Source organism: Neopsephotus bourkii, unplaced genomic scaffold (assembly GCF_033783945.1).
Source record: "Neopsephotus bourkii isolate Nb327-2 ecotype Australia unplaced genomic scaffold, CSIRO-AGI_Nbou_v1 NB_1589, whole genome shotgun sequence".
In the NCBI taxonomy this organism is placed as follows: Eukaryota; Metazoa; Chordata; class Aves; order Psittaciformes; family Psittacidae; genus Neopsephotus; species Neopsephotus bourkii.
In genome coordinates this window covers 3565755-3587212 of record NW_026902065.1, presented here as the reverse complement: position 1 = coordinate 3587212, position 21458 = coordinate 3565755, and the positions used below count along the sequence as shown (strand labels likewise).

General features: G+C 39.8%; 1 protein-coding gene and 1 long non-coding RNA gene across 3 annotated transcripts in view; one reads left to right on the top strand and one right to left on the bottom strand.

Moving 5' to 3' along the window:
• LOC133222316 (uncharacterized) overlaps nucleotides 1-21458 on the bottom strand; it is a 236693-nt gene that overhangs the window by 146588 nt on the left and 68647 nt on the right. The window lies entirely within an intron of this gene.
• Nucleotides 9738-21458, top strand: part of STAB2 (stabilin 2) — an 82360-nt gene continuing 70639 nt past the window's right edge. For both annotated transcript variants that reach the window (XM_061371885.1, XM_061371884.1), the window contains exons 1-5: nucleotides 9738-10076; nucleotides 13944-14077; nucleotides 14959-15074; nucleotides 18993-19078; nucleotides 19913-19982. In XM_061371885.1, the coding sequence (XP_061227869.1) occupies nucleotides 9993-10076; nucleotides 13944-14077; nucleotides 14959-15074; nucleotides 18993-19078; nucleotides 19913-19982 (490 nt within the window). In that variant the 5' untranslated portion in view covers nucleotides 9738-9992. The remainder of the gene's footprint in view (nucleotides 10077-13943; nucleotides 14078-14958; nucleotides 15075-18992; nucleotides 19079-19912; nucleotides 19983-21458) is intronic.

Sequence of the window (21458 nt, the reverse complement as noted above, 5' to 3'; positions counted from 1 at the left end):
TACACAACTGAGGAGTCCAGTACACCACACAGATGCTTTACCCAGCAAACAAGTTAGAAAAAGGTGAACATTTTCATTTTTTTCTGCAGTAAAATTTCTTCAACTCAACCTGTGACTATTTATTTACATTCTGACTTGGAACAAAGCAAAGTTATTCAAAAAGATTTTCTACAAGAAAGAAGAATTTGCTCCTTACAGATTCCAGCTGAATGCTGCATAGGTCAGTGAAACAGCTTTCTGTTTTGTTCTTCTCAAACACAAACTTCGAAGAGCTACAAAGACTTACCTGCCTACAATTAAAGAATAAGAAAATAAGAAGTTTCCCCAGCAGAAAAGACTGAAAGTTTTTCCTCTTATTTACAAGTAATGTTATTTTGGTTAATTTTTAAGGGTAATTCTTTCAAACATTCTCTTACTCTAGAATTACCATAGAAGAAAATGTAAGAATTTCCCATTTAGCCTCTCTACACACTTCATACCTCTATTCAGTTTATCTCTTTTTAGTCTTTTGTCTACCCCACACAATCATATCACTTCCTACTTTTCTAATAGGAATGAATTTCTGTCATTAAAATATTCAGGCCAGATCTGTAATTATCTATTTGGTCCTCTAATAAGCAAAGGTGCTTTCCCCTAGCAGATGAAACCAGAAGCTAACATTTATTTCACCTTAGCATATTGATGCTATTAAACAAGGGGAGGTTTGTGAGGTTATGCCACACTGCTCTTCTGCCATGTTATTTCCCCAACTGATCCCTGAAGTTTTGATGTTGTTTCAAATCTGCAGGTCAAAATTGAAAACCAAAACAGAAAGGAAACACCCCAAAAAGCTGCAGTTTGAATTGCGTTGTCTTACAATGCTATTCCGTATCCCTAAATAGCTACACACAACCAGTCAGCATTTGTCATGTATGTACACTTTTGTGGTACAACTCATTGGGTCTGCAGGGACTTTCGGATTCTGGCTGCACTAATGTCATTGATGCACAAGAAGAGGATGCTAAAGAGGGTGTGAATGTGGAAGAGTCTGTCGTTACACTGCTATAACATTTCTCATGCTAAACTATATTAAAATACTTTCTGCAATCACAGAGAGACACAGTGCTGGGTAAGAACCTTGGAAGACTATCTGGCAGGGACAAAAAAAAGAGATGTCTGCAAAGACAAGTGATGTTAGAGGGGCCAAAGTGTTAACAATGTTCCTGCTTAGACTTTCACATCATCAGACCTTGTTTTGGTTGCTTATAACCTCAGTGGACTTGAAATAACTACATTAAAGCGCTATTTAAGTGTCTTTTTTCTTTCTTTTTCCTTTTTTTTTTAATAGACATTAGTTGATTACATCATCAGAAGCTTTAAAAAGCCCCACAGTATTTCAATTTATTTAAAATTTGAAAACAAATCAAGCCCTTAATAGCTAGAAAATTACAAATTTATGACCCCTACATAACTCAGTTTTTCCTTTCTTCAAGTTAGTGTTTCATGTTACTGTCTCTAATTGCTAAACTGAATAATCCTCTTGGGGAAAGCACTTAATTCTGGAATCTTCATACTTCTAAATACTTGAGTTCTCCATTAACATTTTCAAAACTCTAGGTTGTGGAGTTTTTACATTAGACATAACCAAAACTGATCTATGTTTGTAGATTAGGATTTTGACAAGTTCTTCATGAGTGCTTCCTGTACAGAGCTTTGTAACACATACAGACCTTTGAAGAGGTTTTTCTACATACGTCTTCTCAGCCTAATCTCATTGCCATTTTTATGCTTTTTTAGACTTTCCAGTGTATTTAACACAAAGTATAGTCTACTTACCATGCCTTTTGTGTAATCCAAAAGGATCCTTGTATGTTTACCTCATCACAGTAAGAAAACAGTAAACTTTCTAACATAGTCTTCAACACACAAGATACAAAGTGGATTCTTTCAGAACTTCAGTAGATGTTCTTGCATATTTGAAATCACTCAAATTTTTTTTCATAGAGGATATATAACTCAGTGGAAGTCATGGGAAAGGGAATAGTTCCCTAGGTGCTCAGGTTTTGAGATGCATCATATGTTTGTGCAGGTATCTGAATGTATCCTCTCCCCTCTGCCTCGTGTCCTGTGCACTCTCTGCAAGTAGGTCACAGAATTGTAGAATATCTCAAGTTGGAAGGGACCCATAAGGATCATCGAGTCCAACTCCCAAAGCCCCTCACAATACTACCTAAAACTAAATCATATGACTGAGTGTCATCCAGATGCTCCTTGAACTCTGTCGAGACACTTAGGAAGGCCCATACAGTGTTCTCCGTAAATGACTCTACTAGACAGAAGCATCTTGGAATTCAGGGTAGTTAATGCAATTTGCAGACATTTTGTGGGGGAAATATTTAGCAATGCACTGCGGGACCCCAGAACTCTGCCTAAGGAATTTTCAGAGTTAATGCTCAGCTTCCCCCAATCCCTGTTTCCTTTGGAGAGAGAGGAAAAACCCCTATTCTTTCATTTTCCCATTTTCATGCTTCCAGTTTTCCATACTCATTCTATAACATTAGAAACATGTACTGAACTAATCTGTTCAAATTCAGTGGAGTTCTTATGTCTCTTTCATAGGGTAGTACCTGTTTTCCCTGCTTCCACAGAGTTCAGATTTCTCAAGAAAGAAAGAAAGAAAATTGAGAAGTAGATGATGGAGGCAGAAAATAAAACCTCCCATGAACTACAAGCATCCCCCAACTGTCTGAACACAGTAACACTCACAATGAATGCTTCCAAACTTTTCCATCATATTAAAACCACACACCATTTTAATATTGCCACAATTGAACATGCATATATTTATTTCATATACTTCCATATATTCATTTTTATACTTTCTATATTTATATATTATGTATTTATTTTGTTTTCTGTTTTTTTATTTTTTTATATTTTAAATATTTAAGCTATTTATTCTATTTTATTTATTTTTATATGTTTATTTTATATGCGTATACATATATTTCCTATCTGTGTGTATTTCTAAACCTTTTAGTTTTAATGTATCTATTCATACCCACATGCTGTCCAACTATTTTTGGGAAATCAGTACACCTCAATCATGTAAACGTGTTACCACTTTCACGCCCCAGCGTGTCCCCTCTGGGTTGCAGTGGGGGCCCCCACACAAGGACCCAGCTCTAGCAGGGGGTGGTGGGGACAGAGGAGCCCCTTCCAAGTGTGTTCCCTAAGGGTTTGAAGGGGGGGGTTGAAGCCGTGGCTTGGGCTCTGCTGCCCTCCGGTGGTCTCGCGGGGAGGGTCCTAGGCTCCCTTTCCTGCCTCTGGTTCCCGGCCCACTGCAAAACAGCCCCGGGCTAAGGCAAGCCTGACCCTGGAGACGACAGGTAGGAAGCCCACACGTGTCTTCCCCCTTCCCAGCAGGCTGCAGCAGAAAAGGCACTGAACTGAAGAGGGATGGAGGATGCTGGCATAGAAACTGCATTTTATTCTTGAACATTGACTTACACTGGAGACATCTCCTTCCCAGGTGTCACTTTTCGAGGCACTGATACACAACCATAATGAAAGGCAGACAAGCTATAGAAAAAGCAGAAAGGAGAGAAGATGTAGCCAAGGCAGAAACGATGAGCAGCTCGTTCACATCTGTAAGATACAGAGCCAGAAATGCAGCCTGAGCTTCCTTATCCCAACTTCAGCTCTGTTTCTTAGGGCAATGGTTTGCAACCTTTGCTGGCTTGCAGCCAGCTACCACATGCCAGGCATCTCCGCACTTGGCTCTTCCCAGCAATATCAGATGTCCCTGTGGGCAACTTGTTGCCCTTAGGTCATTGGCTTAGGGATTACCACACTGCATACCCACATTGCGTTACCCACCTAGCACAGCGTGTAACAGATCCCTGTAGCCTGATGTAAACCACAGCAGGCTTATATATCATAAGGAGGAAGACAAGATAATATTGTGTGATTTGATTTGTGGAAATTATGCCAGCTTGTCTTCTGAATGATTTTCTTTCTCAAACAAATTTTGAGATGGCTTTTTTCAGACAAGATAATTGTCTGAAATCAATTCACTATAGCCATAAACATGCACATTTGGATAATGTTATAAAGGCTGCATTTAAAAGGAAGGGGGAAAAAAAAACAACTGAGCAAAGGTTGATTGCTCCACATCATTATCTGCAATTCCGCTCTATTACCAGTAAATTATTAACTATATTAAGCTAACTTTGTTCAAGTCTGACTAGTCAAAACAAAAGCATTACTATGAAAGCATACAAGCTCTGTGTAGGCCAAAATTACAGCGAACTCTCTGCATTGTCTAACGCATGGAAGGAAGTCAGCAGGTAATAACGCCATAGTAATAACACAGCCTCTGCTGCTTCACCAGCTCCACAAGCTCCCTTACCTTATGGTGCCTGGGGTTTCCAAATGTCACCAGTTGTACTACAGCCAACCACTAAGATGTGAAACGTGTGTGCCGCTCTGTCCTGCTTATCTTCCATGGGGTTGGAAAAATCAATGTAACATTTACAGCACCAGAAATTCATGCTCTACATCCCTCTGTCTATCCTCAATCTGGGAGCCTCAGGGTTTTCCTGGTATTTTGGCCTTGCACACTGCAACCTTAGCAGAACTGCTGAAGTACAAGACACACATACAAACAACCCCAGTCTCCTTCCTGTCTGGATGTTTATGAACTGCAAAATAGATTTGCTTGGGAACTGTCATCTATTTGAGGCACTTTCTCATCTTGTGTAAGCCCATTCTTTGTTCCTAGTTTCTGATATCCTTTGATCGCATCTTAAAGCTGAAGCTTCTTCCATGCTGACATGACAAAAATGGGCGGATGTTAATTCAAGCTACGAGTTTATTTTGGTGCAATTATCAAGCAGCTCATAACTGTGATTCATTTTATTCCAAATCTGTGCAAGGAATGTGTGTTATATTTATACTCCATTAAATATGAGATTTAATAATTCTGAAGAGCATTATATCACCAGGAAGAGCCACAGTGCTCAAAAAAGTCAAGCTTCTGCCTTTATCAGCCCATTAGCTGGCTGCAACATGGGATCAGAGTCCATTCATGTTCTACCAAGAGCTAAAATGCAGGATATGCAGAGCAGAGAGAGAGACACACAAAGCTGGCTTTAATGTCACCCACATTTCCAGATCTGGGTGACTAAGTTCTTCCCTTCATCCCCATGGCATTGCCATCCAGAAGCTCTGTAGCTTCATCTCCCCTGTACATCTTGGCCTGAATGCCTCCCAGCTGAAAATGGGGAATGCTTCCCACAAATCAAGGACTTCACTGTAAGTCCTGTACCTTGCTGGAACTACAGGGCATGGGGCCTTACTATGGCTTGAGCATGACTCTCATTTTTTTAAGCAACATGTTGTAGCATGAAAGGTAGCAGACGTAACTGTGAGCAGCCCCTGACTGTTGCTGTTCCCTTTAGAGCACAGTGCTGATTATAAGCTCAGCATTACAGCTCCCCCACCTAACACCCCCTTAAAAGTTGTAGTAAATAACGTTGTCCAAGAGAGCGCCGTGCTAACTCTCCTCACGTCTGCCTAGCAAAGCCCTCTCTGCCACAGCCTCAGCCAGAATGCCTTTTGTTTACAATTTCACCAGCTGAAAGACTCTTTTGAGAACAAAAAAGAAAAAAAAGAAAAAAAAAAAAAGAAAGAGAGGAAAGAAAGAAAGCTGAAGAGGCCACTATGAGGATCTAATCTATGGCTAAGACCACCCCTTGACTGGCAGTCTGCATTGCCATCAGCTGTATGCATCATGAACACATTTGGGTATAGATCAGCTGTCTGTGCCTTCTCCCTCATTAACATTGATAAAAGCGATGGCCTCTGTCGAGCGTGCGGCATTCCTCAGCATACCAGCTGCAGCTCTATCTTAATGCATCCTATGGGCTTGGAGAATTAATTAGTTCTGATAGTCACCATCTTTCAAAATGATGGCTGTCATAACCCCGCAGATAAAATTACACACCCCTCGAATGTTCCACATTGCCCATTCAGGCTCTCCATAGGCCACCGTTGGCTTCTTCAGATGTATGGCACTGGAAAGATTTAACTTGCCAAACTTCTTTTTTTTTTATAATCTCTTTGTTATGTTCCAATTAAGACTGTGTTAATCAAAGGCAGTATTGCCCAAATATTCCCCCCCTACCCCAAGCCTCCTCCTAGGCAACTTGATGGTTGTGCCCCCCCTCCTTCCACCTACAATTAGCATTCAGACATTTCTCTTGGCAGAGCCAAAGCCTCCCTCCCCCTAGGAAACTTTCTTCTTCTGAACACATTTTATCTTCTCCTACCCCTCTGCAAGGTGCTTTAGCCAGTTTCCAAACAAAGAGCAAAGTGACTTTCCTCAGACATGTGGAGCCTCAAACCGTATCCAAACACCCCTGGAACAGTTTTCCTGCTGTGGCTGGCTCTAAAACAGAAGCCACATACAGTAAAAAAACAGTAATTCATTCATTTTCTGCTGCTAACTTTCAAATTACTAAGAATATTGAATGTGCCCTCATAGTTGGCACTCTGTAACACTTCGCTAATGAAGCTTCTCCCCTTGGAGAGGAGCTGAGCAACAAGTAGAGTGGGACATACCAGAAAAGCGGATCCAACTCTTATTATGCAGAGCTCATGAATGTTCAAGGCTGCAATGAGTGCTGTGCTTCAAAACAGTCATATTTCTATTTTATTTCTTCTTCTAAAATGGTGCTTTTATCATATGATTGTGAAATGGCTCAGCTTTGTATGAGTCTCTGACAGCCCATCGTAGGCTGTTCAGCTATCTCAGGGTGAGAGTTTCACATTCAGAAAGTTTAGGAGAGCAATATACAACATGAATCATATAGTAAATTATCAACTGAAACTTTTAAAAAATGCAAGAAATTGTGTGGCCATCAGAATGATGTAGAAGCAAGTGAGTGCAGCAACCATCATGTTTGTATCTCCACTGGTTTTTGCTTACTTTCAAACTGACCTCCTGTGCCAGATGCTAGCCTCTGAGAAAAACCAACTAAAACAAACACTGAAATAAGTTGCAGCACTAAAAACTGATTTCAAGAACACCTACATAAATGAACCATGTTTTCTCTGGCTGGTTGACATTTCCAGCACAGAAACAGAAGGAGCAACGTAGAGTCAGTAAGTGGACGAAGAAAGTAAAAAGGCAACCATCTCACATCTACTTAGAGTAGGAGCATCCAGTCCAGCAAGGCAGTAGTAGAATGGAGGAAGGCCAGGACACACATGAGTGTATGCCAAAACATGAGGTATTTGCAGCATTACAGCACACGCAGTGACTCTTTTAATCATTTTTATCAGCCTGCCTGTTTTCAGAGGTACAAAGGTGACTAGCAGCTGAGATAGGGAGCATCCAAGTGGCTGGGATACCCCCCGAGAGGCTTGGCTCAGCTCCATGTCAAATAGCTTTTAGGTGTATCCATGCCCAGTCCTCCCCCATTCCTTGCTCTCACCTCTATCACCTGTATAATCGTTATTTACAAAAAACCCAAGGGAACCAACTCCGCAGACACATTTGTGTTTTAATATTTTTGTCTAAGGCTTCCAAAATTTTCACCTTCCTATAGCAACCAGAGATTCAAGACCTCTCCACCACTCCAGCTGGACACAGAAAGAGGCACAACACAAAGGTAAAATAAAATATCCTGCTAAAGCCAGGAAAAGGTAAGAGTAGAAAATGCAAGAGCATGAAGGTCTCCAGTGAGCTGTAAATGCAGCAAGATAACAAAAGTGTGCCAAGTGATAGATTAGCCTGTATTTCTGCCCAAAGCAGGGCAGAAGGTGGCCAGTCAGAGTTAAAGTTAGAGCCTGGCACAGTCTTTATTTAATGAAGAATCACAGAATGGTTTGAGTTGGAAGGGACCTTGAAGCTCATCCAGTTCCAACCCCCCGCTATGGGCTTGGACACCTTTTGCTAGATCAAGGTTGCTCAAAGCCCCATCCAACCTGGCCTTGAACACTGCAAGGGATGGGGCAGCCACAGCTTCTCTGGGCAACCTGTGCCAGGGCCTCAACACCCTCACAGTGAAAAAATTGTTCCTAATGTCTAATCTAAGGAAGAAATTCTTTACGATTCTTTGTTTGTCCCTTTGGAGCAGGGAAAGCGTTCATCATGGCAGTTAGCGGGGAGGCAGCACACTGACATGAAGGGAGAGGAAGGAAAGGGAAAAAGGGTTTACTTCACACAAATGCCTATACGGGAGGTAACAGCAGATAACAAGAGAGCTGATGTGTGTTGCTTTTTATCTCAATCTACAGGACAGGAAAGGGACGTGCTTGATTTACAGCTCTTTTCATCACTGCACTGTCTGAAGTGGCAACAGACAAGAAACCCAGCTGACCTCAAGCTGCTGCAGAAGCTGTCAGCTCCTGCCATCATATGTGCAGGGACCTGGCAACCATGTTTAGCTCAGGTAGCACAGACCTTGCCTAGAGAGCCACCCTGCCCATGCTCCAACAAGGTACAGCTGCAGAAGAGATAGGGTAAGTTTTACTCCCAGACATCCCAAGGAGAACAGGATGTGGCCATGAGCTATCACAACATGGGAGAAATCCTCCAGGATTCTGCTCCTTTGGAGAAAAACCCGAGCTATTCCTTCCGCCAGACCAGACTGTACATTGTATGCAAACCCAAAGTAACGTGAAAGGCCTCGACCTCAGGAAAGAGAAACGGCAATTCTCAGGGCCATACGTACTGTCAGCATGTACATCTCAACCCCTGGCTGCTATCTTGTCTGCATAAACAAGAAATGATTTACTTTCCTTATCGTATAGCAGAAAGGAACAGGATCTGATGAGAGTGCAGGAAACATCTTGCCCTGCCATCTCCTACCAGCAAATCTGCAGTATTCAGTTAGAATATATAATAAAAATACATGATTTTGTGTATTATGTATCTATCACCACTGAGTTCTTTAAGAAAACAATACTGAGTGCAAGATTATAGAGTACAACTGCATCAAGCATAACGTGTGGTGAATGCGCCATCTATCTAGTCATGACCACAAGTAGGAATTTGGGAGAAAGCACAATGTTTACACCCACTTCAAAATGGGCTCTTCAAAATCTTAACCTGGTTTCAAAGCACAGCTTTGTATTAAGGCATCCTTACGGAGTGCCTTCAAATGACTGAAAAATTATAATGTCAGGGGCATAAAGCAAAGGCAGCCAAATTGTTAGGTTTTTAAGACATGAGAGAAGCAAAGAGCACCACTAGGAAAGAGCTGAACAGCTCTAAGAGAAACCGTCTTGCTTTGGGCAAATCAACATGACTGTCTGCTCGTTCTTCCCAATCATATGCAAGTAACATAGCTGAGCTAATTTTCCTCTGCTTGGCTCCAGGAAATCAGTCAAAGTGGTTGAATAGCAAAAAAGGGAAAAAAAAAATCCCCGTTTTTTATCCAGCTAACTAAAGCTGGGAGAAGTTCTTTTCCCCTCCTGAGATAAAGTGGGCAGTATTCCTCACAGAACCACATTCAGGTTTTATCAGCCCTATGTTATTAGGGCTGATAAGCCAACATTCAGAGATCTTTTGCTCTGCCTTAGATTAGCTGAACAACTGTAATGACAGCAAACACAGTCCCCTATCCATGCCCACCCAAAAGAAGAAAACATCTTCTGTCATAACAGTTCAGTGTCCTCAGTTTTGTACTGTCAACAGCTTCAGAGAGAGGGATAAAGGAACAGAGTCCGGTCAGGATATCCTGTCATTCAATTAGGAAGGGTTTATTCAGCTCTGCAGTGAAAACTTGCAGCAAGTACCCTGAGTTTTGGAATTTTTCCTGCCTACAGGAGAGCTCCACATGCTGTATCCTTCACTCATTTTTCCTTCAGGAAGACAAGAGTCTCTTTACATAATTTGCCTAAGAACGCAGAAGAAATAGCACCTCTAACAAACAATCGCTTGACATCAGAGTTTTAGTGTGCATGTCTGGGAGGCTCTGAAGAAAAAAATCCAATTCTTGGCAATGGAAAGAAATCCAGTTATTTTATTCTTTTTGGCTCTTTTGGCTGCAGTGAAACTGTGTTTGACATCACAAGGCACAGATGAGGTAAGAAGCAGCTTCTTATTTAAGTAATGAATTACTGTATGTCTGTATAAGGGTGTATCTTACAGTAGAAAAGCCCACTTTAACAGTCACTGATGCATATGGCACTAAATTATAAACTAAGACCTCTGTAACTCAGTCCTCTGACATAACAGAAATGCATTTCCTATTCCACATGAGAATTTGGCTTAAAGGGTATGTCATGAGTACACTGAAAAGGTCTCTAAAAAATTGCAGATGTGGCAAAAGACTGTAGCTGATATATTCATTCAAAGCAATAGAACTATCAGAATTTCAGATAAATCAGAAGATTAAAAGAACTTTCTCCATAGTGAAAATTATCAACTCTACTAAGCATAAGTAGGAAAAACTATTTCAGATAGGTAGGGAAAAATTCTAAGGAATTGAGCTATTGGAAGTAATTGTACAAAGTTATGAATTTAAGTAAAAGATTTGTAAACTTTTCGGGAAATGGTACATTTCTCATGTACAAATCTTGTGGATCTGTGGAATTTCACAAAATCTGTTTTCACCATCCTTTCACAGAGGCAGAAAGTGCTGGTTTACAAATCTGAACCAGGAGTTCAGTAAGCAGTCATTCACTCATCTAAACTGTCTCACAACATGAGGCTTTAAATTACTGTGATCTAGAGAAAAAACACTTGCAGAAGAGGAAATAAAAGCACGGGGAGAAATTAGGAGGGGAAGGGAAGCCACTCAGATTTTTTTTTTTGCTGTCATTTGTTTGATTGGGGATTTTAAATGGAAAAATACTTTGAAAAGTATAAACAAGTACTAGGATATGCGTTTAACCTATTTCTGTCTCTAAAAACAGAGCCACTAGCAAATCACCTTTTTTCAGCTTCCCTAAGCAAAAAGGGAAGAGGAAATGGAAGAAAGTGGAAATAACCCCACCGTTCCAAAACAAACAGCATTTTATAGCTAGTGGTAGGGAAAGGGTATACCTGATGTGTATTTAGAATTTACCTTTTCAAAAATCTCTTTAAATTTTCTTGTTCCAAAATGAAGTTTTGTGGAGTGCCTTTTCAGTGACAGCTTCTGCAATTAGATAATTTCAGGCACTCCTAGGGACAGTTTATTCACTTCTGAATCTGAATATCCTACAAGCTCAGCTGGTTATCCAGCCTCAGACTCATAACAACTTCTACAAGCACCTGCGAGGAGCAGGGCTTCAGTATCACACTTGGTTAAAGATTCAGAAAAATCAGCCAATACTCTTGAGTTTATGATTATTCAATATTAACAGTACCAATATGACTCAGTGGAAATGCTCATGTGAGTTAAGGTGCCTAGACTTTACATTCAATGCTGTACTGGTTCTTGCTCTGGTGCTGTTGCTAACAATGGGATGTTAAGGTGGTTGCACTAGTGTTGAGCACCAGCGTTCTGAAAGGCCTGAAGTGTTCAAGCCACCTTATGTTGATGCCTTGTGAGGTGGTTTTGGATGGGAAGCAAGGTGCAGAGATGCTTGGTTTGTCTGTGGGAGCTACCATAGACCTGAGGCCCAAAAAGCCAGGTCAGTCCAGTGCCCCACCAGCACTGGGCTCTATTGAAAGGGGAGGGAGGCTGCTCAGTCCTGCCAGCATGGAACTGCTCGCTGCTGCTTTGCCACATTCTGCTCAAGCTGTATCCACATTATCCTCACATCTGGATAGAGGCCTTACTTTTGTTTCAAAGACACCTGAAATGCATCTATGCAACAGAAAAACATTTCACTACTCAAATACTTGAATGTTATCTAAATCAGATTTCAACAGTACATTTCTAAAGACTAAAATTTGACTACTAAATTGATGTTGAAATATAGCTGGGTGATGACTATTAAATAGAGTGTCTCAGAGCTCATAAAATTTGATCTCCTTATCAGCGTCTGTGATACATCCTCACAATCTTCACTACTGAAATGTGCTGCTATGGCAAACACTGAAGGAAAGATAACTAACAAGAAGAGAAACTGCTGGGGTGAGGGTTTCATCTGGGATTATGAGGTAGCCCAAATCCTGCCCAACATGCCAGTCTACCCACCCAGGCTAACCATTAGTTTCTGCAAAGAGGCTGCAGCATCCCACATGTGCCCAAAAGGTCCAATAATGCCTGGACAGCACAGGGCTGCGATTGTGCATGTTTTGGGGTAATTCCTGGACAGATTTCCAAACTGGGAATATCCATTGAGCAACATATAACAGCACTGCAATGACTCCATCCTTGAAAGTGGTTACTTGGAACACACCCTGCATAGCAAATGACCTGAAGATCCTACCATGGTGCTGCTGCACAAAGTGTTAATGGTCGATTTGGCAAGGAAAGGGATAGAGAAGACCCTGAAGGGCGAGTGTGCAGGGCCCATTCCCACAAAGAGGAATGGCCCAGAAATTTTGGGTCTGACACTTCACATCCAGGCGGGCTATTGGCTCCAAGGGGAAGGTGAGAGATGACTATAAGTATTCATAAGAAAGGAGCAGTAAACTCTGTAACAGAACAGATTCCCATCTATCATGGAAGCTACAAAGAGCAATCACTGGAGGCTGAAGCAAAACCATCAAATTACAATCAAAGCAACATACCACAGCTTGTTTCTCTGCAACTGACCATTTCCAAATCAAATGGGAGTTTTCTAAACAGTCTTATCTTTCAAACTAAATTTCATGCAAGAAGCTCCAATTATCCTGAATTGTGCTCCTCTAGTATAATTGTCCTTCTGGCTTTATAATCTAGAAAACTACTTAGAACATCCATAGACAACTATTAACTTACTGAGGGGATTAGACTAAATGATCTCCAGAGGTCGCTTCCAATCCTAATGATTCTGTGTGTGATTCTTTGCTTAACATATATGAACATTTTTAAATGGATGATGCTGCTAGAATTGGTCTTACATACATACACACATACACACACACACACACGCATGCACACACACAGTAGGCAGGTAGAGTATTTAGAGATAAACACTAAACATTTCCCCACATTGGCCTGGTAATGATTCAGACTTAATTGACTACTCAACCGCCTAACTGAAATTCCATTCAAAAAGTTAATTTCAATTCTACTGTGTCAGATAGGAAGTCTCTCATGGTCAATGTTGCTTGAGTGAATTAAGACTAGCTAAGCAGGTCCATACTTAAGAACACTGGACAAATTATCATCTTGGAATAGAAAAAGGAACACTTCATACTACTTCTTCTCCGATAATGATGATTTCATTTATTATTTGTTGTTCGGTTTTAAAGGTCATAGTTTGCATTAGATCATTTTTCACCATTTGTGAATTATAAGTTTAATTCCACAAATACTCACCAGGATGAAAGAGGATGAAGCCAACATTAGATGAAGTTCAGCAAAGACTTTGTGCTTTAGAACAGGTCAACTGTTTCAGTAGTAAAAAAGAAAACTATTTTTTGTATATAGACATTTTCAAACCTATTACTTGTACAACCACAAAATAAAATGCCACTGCTGTGACAACACCCTAAGCCTTTTCTCTTTTTTGAGACCTTCTCAAGTCGTTTGTCAGGTTTACATTTGTGAAAATGAAATCTCCACAGCAAGGGGCACAAGCTTCAGAACTAACACTCTGCAGGCAGATGCTGTCCCAGTAACCTGGATTTTAAGTCTGCTGAACTTAGCATTTCCTGCCAAAGCATTCTCAAGAGAAATATAACACTTAGAAGGGTTTATCCTTCAGTGGTTGGATATATTTTGTGCAGAGAAGACGACCGCAAAGCCCTGATATGTGGTTTAGTGGGAAAAAAGCTGAATTAAATGTCATTTTTCAGCAATGCCACTGGGGACAGAGTTTAACCAACAAAGAGAACTTCTTTCTTTTTAATTAATCTTCTCCTATTACAGATGAAGAAGCAATGTGATCAAAAGCTACTCATTCGAATGAAAACTGAATGTGTGCCTTGCTCTTTAAACCTCAAAACCCAGTGCCCTGCTGGTTACACCAAAATTACCAATGGAACTGGAATACCAGACTGCAGGTATCTCTTTTGTCAGAGCTTTGCTTCAAGAATATTGTTCCCCATCAATTAAAAAATGTTAAATCATATAAAAAATGCTCTATTCTATGTGATTTTCTTAATGAACATTTACCATTGGCCTCACCAACTCCAGAACTAAAGCTTTACTCAGACTAATTCAAGCCTAAAATTAATCAGCAAATGATATAAGAGGAAAATAAACATTGCTATCAATGGCCTATCAGATATTCTTTTGAGTGATATCATAAAATCATTCTTTTGTTTATTCTGCATACTTGATATGAATTATATATCAATATCATGACAGATACATATTATCATATAAATTATACTGATATATAATTCATATCATATTATCATATATTATCATATAAATAACAGATTTTTCAAACTGCCAGACTGGGGAGGTGTAGGGGTGAAGGGCAGGAAGGAATATCTCAAAAAAAAATGAAATTTTGCCTTTAATACTGAAAATTAAACAAAATACTGAAAATTAAAAAAATTAAAAAACAGTATTTTAGGGGAAATGTAACTATTTTGAGCTTACTTAATACTTAAGAACCTTGATATTAATTTATTTTTTAAAAAACTTTCAGATCAATATTTAGAGAAAACTGCTGCAGTTAGGTTGCAGAAATGAGGGGGGGGAAACATACAATAAAAAAGAAATAAAATAAAAGATAAATATACTATGTCAAAAGAAACACCTTCAAAGATCTTTTTAGACCTTGATGCGTGATGTATGTTTTAATGAGAAAAAAAAGGCAGGCCGATATAAGTAAGTTTAAAGCTCTCCTGCCTGACACCGAGATTAAGAATTTCACTTTCCCCCACAGCAGGCTTTTAAGAACTTTAAAGCAACTCCAAATTCTTTTTCTCAGGTATTATTTAGACATCAAAACACACACACTTTCTTTTCCGGGATGTCGGCATCACTGTGTGAAGGAATTTGAACATCCTGAGTGCTGCCAGGGACGCTGGGGCCCAGACTGCATGGGTAAGCTCTTTTTGTGATTTAGGGTACTGGGTTTGCATTTTCTTATAATATTTGAGTAGAAGCAAACCAGTGAGTTTTCTTCTTTTCAGCAACTATTGCCATGAGAAGTTTGCTCCTCAGAGCGCATTATAGGAGTAGAAGAAAACAGTTTTCAGACAAAACTTGGAGGATTTGGGGGGAAACATATTCAAAACTTCATTTAAAAAGAAAAATACACCAAAAATTAAAAAATAATAATAAGAATATTAGGGAACCCTCTTGGTTGTGAGATTTTCAAAACAAATCCTTTCAGTCAATGCCTGTAAAAATACTTTTCATTTGGGAGGATCCCCATGATGGATTTTAAAATCTAAATGTTTCAAAATTCAAGTTTAAATGTTTTATCTTAAGTCAAACATACCCTCATCTTTATCTGAGATATTTCCGTATCTCTTTAATTCTTTACTTTTTTTAGGCAGTGCAGGTCTTTCAGCTCAACCTGGAAAAAATTTCCCTCCCAATGTTTTTGCCACTAGTAAATGCTAAAGGCATTACTGAAGCAGGGGTAATCAGGAGTGCCTCTCCTTTTGCTGCCCCTTCCTCAGGAAAAGCCTATCAGCAACTCCACATCTGCATCAAACCTCAGGCTACTGAAGTGGGCATCAAGACCTACAGAGGAAGTTTCCCTGCCCAGAGGAAGCATTTCCTTGTTTAGTTAATGGGGTTAAGGTCTGGTTCAATAACTGCGAAGTCCCTTTGTCCACAACACAAATAGACACATACAGCTTTAGCCCAAGTTACTATTTAAATACCACTCATTTATCTAGTAAAGCAAAATAATCAAACCCCAACAGCTACTTCTATAGGAAAGATAGGCAAATAGCTGAGTATGTAGTGTGTGGTCTTGTCTGCATCTGAAAATAACCACTTGTGTAGTGATTTATCATCTTCTCACCAAATGCAACCTCAGTTCCCAGTAGGAGGAAGGCAATGCCACATGTGACCATCATCCCATATTTCAGGGTGCTCTGGGAGGCCATATGAGGCACAGAGCTCACTTTCCCTGAGCTAGAATCTTGCCTGCACCACTGCAGGCAGGAGGCTGCAGAGGCAAGGAACCTCTTTTCCTTTGGCCAAACCTCCTGGCCCCAAAAAGCAAAGAATCAAGGTCTCAGCATTGTTTCTGCTGTCACTTGGAGGAAGAAAAAATAGTTCTTTACATTATCGCAATCTCTTTAAGAGCATGTGGCACGCCTTGCATGTTTGGAGGAAAGCAGTCCTTCCTGAGGCCAGAGAAAAATCCCTGACTAGGGCCTTACTTCATATTTAGCATCTGATGGCAATGACAAAATTAGGCCTTAAATAGCATTCCAACTTCCTCAACGATAACACACACTGAAACATACAGTGTGAATGATAGATGTTTTGTCCCCTTCCCTCGCCATGAAGCGCCCCAAGCCAACCAGCCACACACTCAACCCTCTGTAAAGAGGCATCAAGGAAAAAGGGGAAAGTGCAGGGGAAGAAAGGTCCAGAGGAAAAGAGCACAGCCTTTTAACACTGCCAGTATCATCCAACCACAGATACCACAGCTAGTAGAGCTCAGATGTCCCATATGTTTAAATGATGGGCTTCATCAGGAACTACTCCCTGTGCCAGCTCAGGTCCCCACTCTGGACAAATATTTGCATGGCTCCAAAGACAAGCCTGGGTACCAACTGAAAGGTGCATAGTATGAGCAATTAAATAGAAAGCACTGTGAGAATAATAAATTTTTTTTTATTAAAAAATTAAGGCCAAAAGAAAACAAACTTAGTTCTGTGAAATTATAAGGTCAAAAATACAACTTTACAAGTTCTACCCACTGTTCCAGCCTCGAGGGAGGCAGGTGCAGTAATCCAAGAGGCTGCATTTGTTAACATTTGGGAAGTGCTAAATTAAACTCCATGAAGCAAAAGAGCTGACAGACTTAAGCTTTTTTTGCCTAGATATAACGATTTTGCCTTCATACTCTGACAGCTCTAAGCAAAAGCATCTCTTTCCTACTACTTTCTGAAGAACATCCCCAGTAAAAGCAAAGGACTCAGTTGTCCCCTGCACCAGGGTAGCAGCAAGAGACTGTAGCAGGACCACTCCAGCTAGCTGGAGGAAGCGTTTTATCGGCCTGGCCAAACTCATAGAACAGTATAGTAATTTGCTAAACTTCTGATAAAGCTGTCCCTTGGTGCTGGTGTCAAAGCAAGTGACAAGAGATAGTGAAGAGAAGAGGAAGCTCAATGAATGCCAATGGCAAAAAATAAAAGCCCTTCTTTGTCAGCAGTTTTACAGAATCCTCTTCTAGAAACTATACCATAAACTCTAAGTTTTCTCTATTTTTGCACGTTCAATAAAAGCATTGGTTCAGGTAAAACTGTTTCCATTCAGAGCAAATATTAAACAGCTTGCACCTTTGTCAGGGCTAAAGATGAGATGTAGCTATCACAGGGTAGCCAGAAAACAAGATTCACTAAAAGCCACCTTGAAGATTAAAGTACATGCAGTTATTACTTTACCTCATTTCTGGTTATTTCATGTCAATTCTGAATAATTTTTTTCATTTCAGCATGTGTGAGAAACTGCACTAGAATTTTCATCTTTAGATTTCTTGTTTTTTCACAAGAAGCTTACTCAGATCCAACAGAGTCATCATTAAGTAATTAAGAAATATCAATAGATTGGTATAAATCCAAAGCATTCACTAAAATTAGGTGTATACATATACCATCCACTCATTTGCTTATAACCCTCATGAAAACTTCTGAATCACTTAAACACTCTAAATCAGAGTTAAGTTACTCAGCGGAAGCATAAATCCAGTGTTGCCCATCTCCACCCACACAGAACAAGCTAAGACTCTTTATAAGCAATAAATCTACCAGAGAGAACCTGTGTGGGCAGTAGGAGTTTGATACAGCCTGCATTAGGATTATGGTACCTAATGGGAACTTCAATTACAGGAAGGAAGGGCTTATGGAAGGGATTTAAAAATAACTTTTATGGAGATGCTGTAGCACTATAAAAAAATAAAGGATAGCCCTACAGGAAGAAAAGCTTTACAGAACAGTCTGTATTATTGTAATTATTATTGTAATATGGCTCTCCTATAGGCAACCTTTCAGTAAAAATGTGAATATTGAACAATTTCAGCTAAAAATTAAACTATTTTAGTTTGAAAATGCTGTCATTGTTTCTTCTTCTCTCCTGCTGGCTGGGTTTTTTAGCCAGACTCTGTCTCCCCTGGCATACCACTGCCTGTAATCATGATTTTAGCACCAGAGGATCTGAAGAGAATAGCACATCTTTGGCACACAGGTTTTACTAGTGACCACAGCCCCTTGGACAGAAATAGGTTATGAGATACCCAAATTCCCATTTCCAAGATTATCTGAATCAAATATCACAGTCTTATAGGAGGTAGAGGGGAAAAGGAAAAAATTCCCACTTAAAGTAAATGCAATTTGTGGGGAAAATAAAAAGGTTTAAACTCTAACTTGCTATCAAATATAATTCCGGCAGCAAATATTCAGAGTTGTATTAATATACAGAAGAAGTGGTTAGGTGAACTCCACTTATATCCACTCTAACAGTTTAGACTGTCTGCAGATAGAGGTGGGTCATTAGGGACAAAATCAATATGGTATTTCAGAATAAGAAAACTATTTTTGTGCAATCCTTTGACTACAGTCACTAGGTTAAGTTCCCAGACTGGAGAAGGTGATGGCCTCTGCTGAAGCTGAGATTCTCATTAAGAGATTTGGGCAGCTGCAAAACAGCAGTTGTCACCTGAGGTCCCTGTCTGCCCCATATGTCTGCAGCCCCCAGGGTTGTTACCCCTAATCTGCAAGGGGACCATAAGGGTCAGAGTGAGCTGACTGATGGCTTAAACATTGTCATTTCTAGCATGTCCAGGAGGAGCTGCATCACCATGCAACAGGAGAGGACACTGCTCCCAGGGTATAAGTGGGAACGGAACATGCACTTGTCAGGTACATCCTTTATTTTAAAATTAAAAAAAAAAAACATAATCACGCGTAAGTTCTGCTAAAAAATACTGCATATTCCATTGCATAAATAGATTAAAATGAAACATTTCAGAAACAGTTGAGAAAATCTGCTTGAAGTTCATTTTTTGCTTGTTTTGCACAAATAATGTTCACACTATTGTTTTTACTGACTTGAGCATGTTTGGGTGAAATTATTACAAAGTCCTTCTGTCTTGCCTTCCTCACTCAGGTGTTTTGAGTTCCTCTATTTTTGTTTTTCCTTAGAGTGAGCTATTACAACTTTTTGCCCTCATTAGAAAGTACTTATGCTTGGGACTATACCCTCACTACAATGTTCCTTTGCGGAGAGCGCAATGTGCAGTGCTTAATAACTTCAGCCAAAAAGATCTTTAAATAAACAACTCAAGTGAATCTTTTCTACCTCCCCCTCTACTGGTTAATTACATCAAAAGCACATCTGGGACACGTGGAAAAGAGACAGTGAGAAGTATTGAGAAAAAAAAACCCCTAACAACTGTAAGACTGATTTGGGCATTAAGCTTGATTAATGGTCTTTAATCGGTACCTTAGCATTCAGAACATGTGATTTGAAGTGCAAGATCTACAAATTATTTTTAAGAAGGCAGAGAGAAGGAGGAAAAAATAATCATTCAAAAGACAGTGTTAGCGGTAGTCATTTCCGATTTGCTGATTGAACCTGCCATGCTATTTTTTTTTGGCAGCTAAAGATGCTGTTTTCAGGCTGCTAAGCATATATCTATCTGCATGGGGTTAGTTGAGAAACTTCATTTGTTGTTTCCATTCTGTAATTCACAGAAAGGGTTTGGTGGGACAGCCTGTGAAGAATGTGCTGAAGATAATTTATTTGGTCCTTACTGCACATCAGGTGAGTTTGAGCTTTCTTTATTAAAGTGGGGAAAGAAAGGTAAGTGAAAGCTGTATTCAGACACCGAAAAATAACAGTGAAATGAGTAATAGGTCCTATCAAGAGTTGCTGTCTGTTTCAGGGAACACAATGAGAAAAGAAAACAGGCAGCTACTGCACTCCTCATTCACAGTGGGGCAGAATTCAACTCAGGACTGTACAGACAACATGGTGTAGCACTGCAAAAATATCTTAATCTTGTTCTGAGTATCTTTGCTATAGCAAATAATCAAATAAATCAGTGATTAGCATCATCGGTGTGTTTCTGCAGGTGTGCCTCTCAGGTAGCCTGTTGTTATCTTTCCCACTTTTCATACGAAATTATGGATTTGCATTTATTTAATCTAAATACAGAAGGTTATTACAGTAGTTAAAATATTGGGTGGGAACATATCAAGTGCATAACTTAAAGTGGCTTACAGTATTTTGCTATGGTTTATAAATATATCTGCAAACCAGACCATCTTTATAAAGGCATGAAATACGTGGTATTTAAATCAGTACATCTGACTCAAAAAAAGCCATTTGGAAACAGGCCAAAAGTCCTTCTAGCCTAGTATTCCATATTGGAGGCCAATAGTTAATACCCAGGGAAAGAGTAGAAGCAACCAGAGACTGAGTTCAAATTGCAGTGTTTAAAGGCTTTGGATCCTGGATTGATCCTCCCTAAATTTACTACCTTGTGCCTGAGTCCAATTTGCTTTAGCTCTCCACAGTACTAAGTGCCAGAGAATTCCATAACTCAGTCAAAAGTATGAAAAAGTATGGACTTGGTTTAGTTCCAGTTTTTGGCTGGTAGATGGTTCAAGGCCAGGTTGGATGGGGCTTTGAGCAACCTGGTTCAGTGGAAGGTTTCCCTGTCCATGGCAGGGAGGTTGGAACTGGATAAGCTTTAAGTTACCTTCCAACCCAAACCATACTATGATTCTGTGATTTCACTGGTTAGCCATACTTCTGTTGAGAGAAGCAGGACACAGAGGGAGCGATCAGAGCTATGTTCACCATTTAAAATGTATATGTATCACAGGTGTATATATTTGTATAATATGTTTCCAGTTTTGCCTGCTTCTTAATGATTTCTAGTATTTACTTTACCTTCCTTACCCCTGATGAGCATTAAACTGCCAAACCAGAAAGCTGCCTGGAAAAAAATGAGTATTAAGAAACATCTCTTCAGTGGTAATAGTTGTTTATCCCTAAGTAAAAATCTTTTTTCTTTTTCCCCTCAACATCTACATGGAATGATTTCTTAGAAGAGTCGCGAATGGCCTCAATTTAAATAATCTGTTTTGGCTTTTCTATACTAGTCCTACACCACTGCTGACTCAAAGGCACTTTTTCCACCAGATGTCCACTGGATGCCAGTGTTGACACATAGAAATGTGACTGAGCCATTTTCATGCAAATGGAGTACTTGAATGAATTCGATATCGTAAA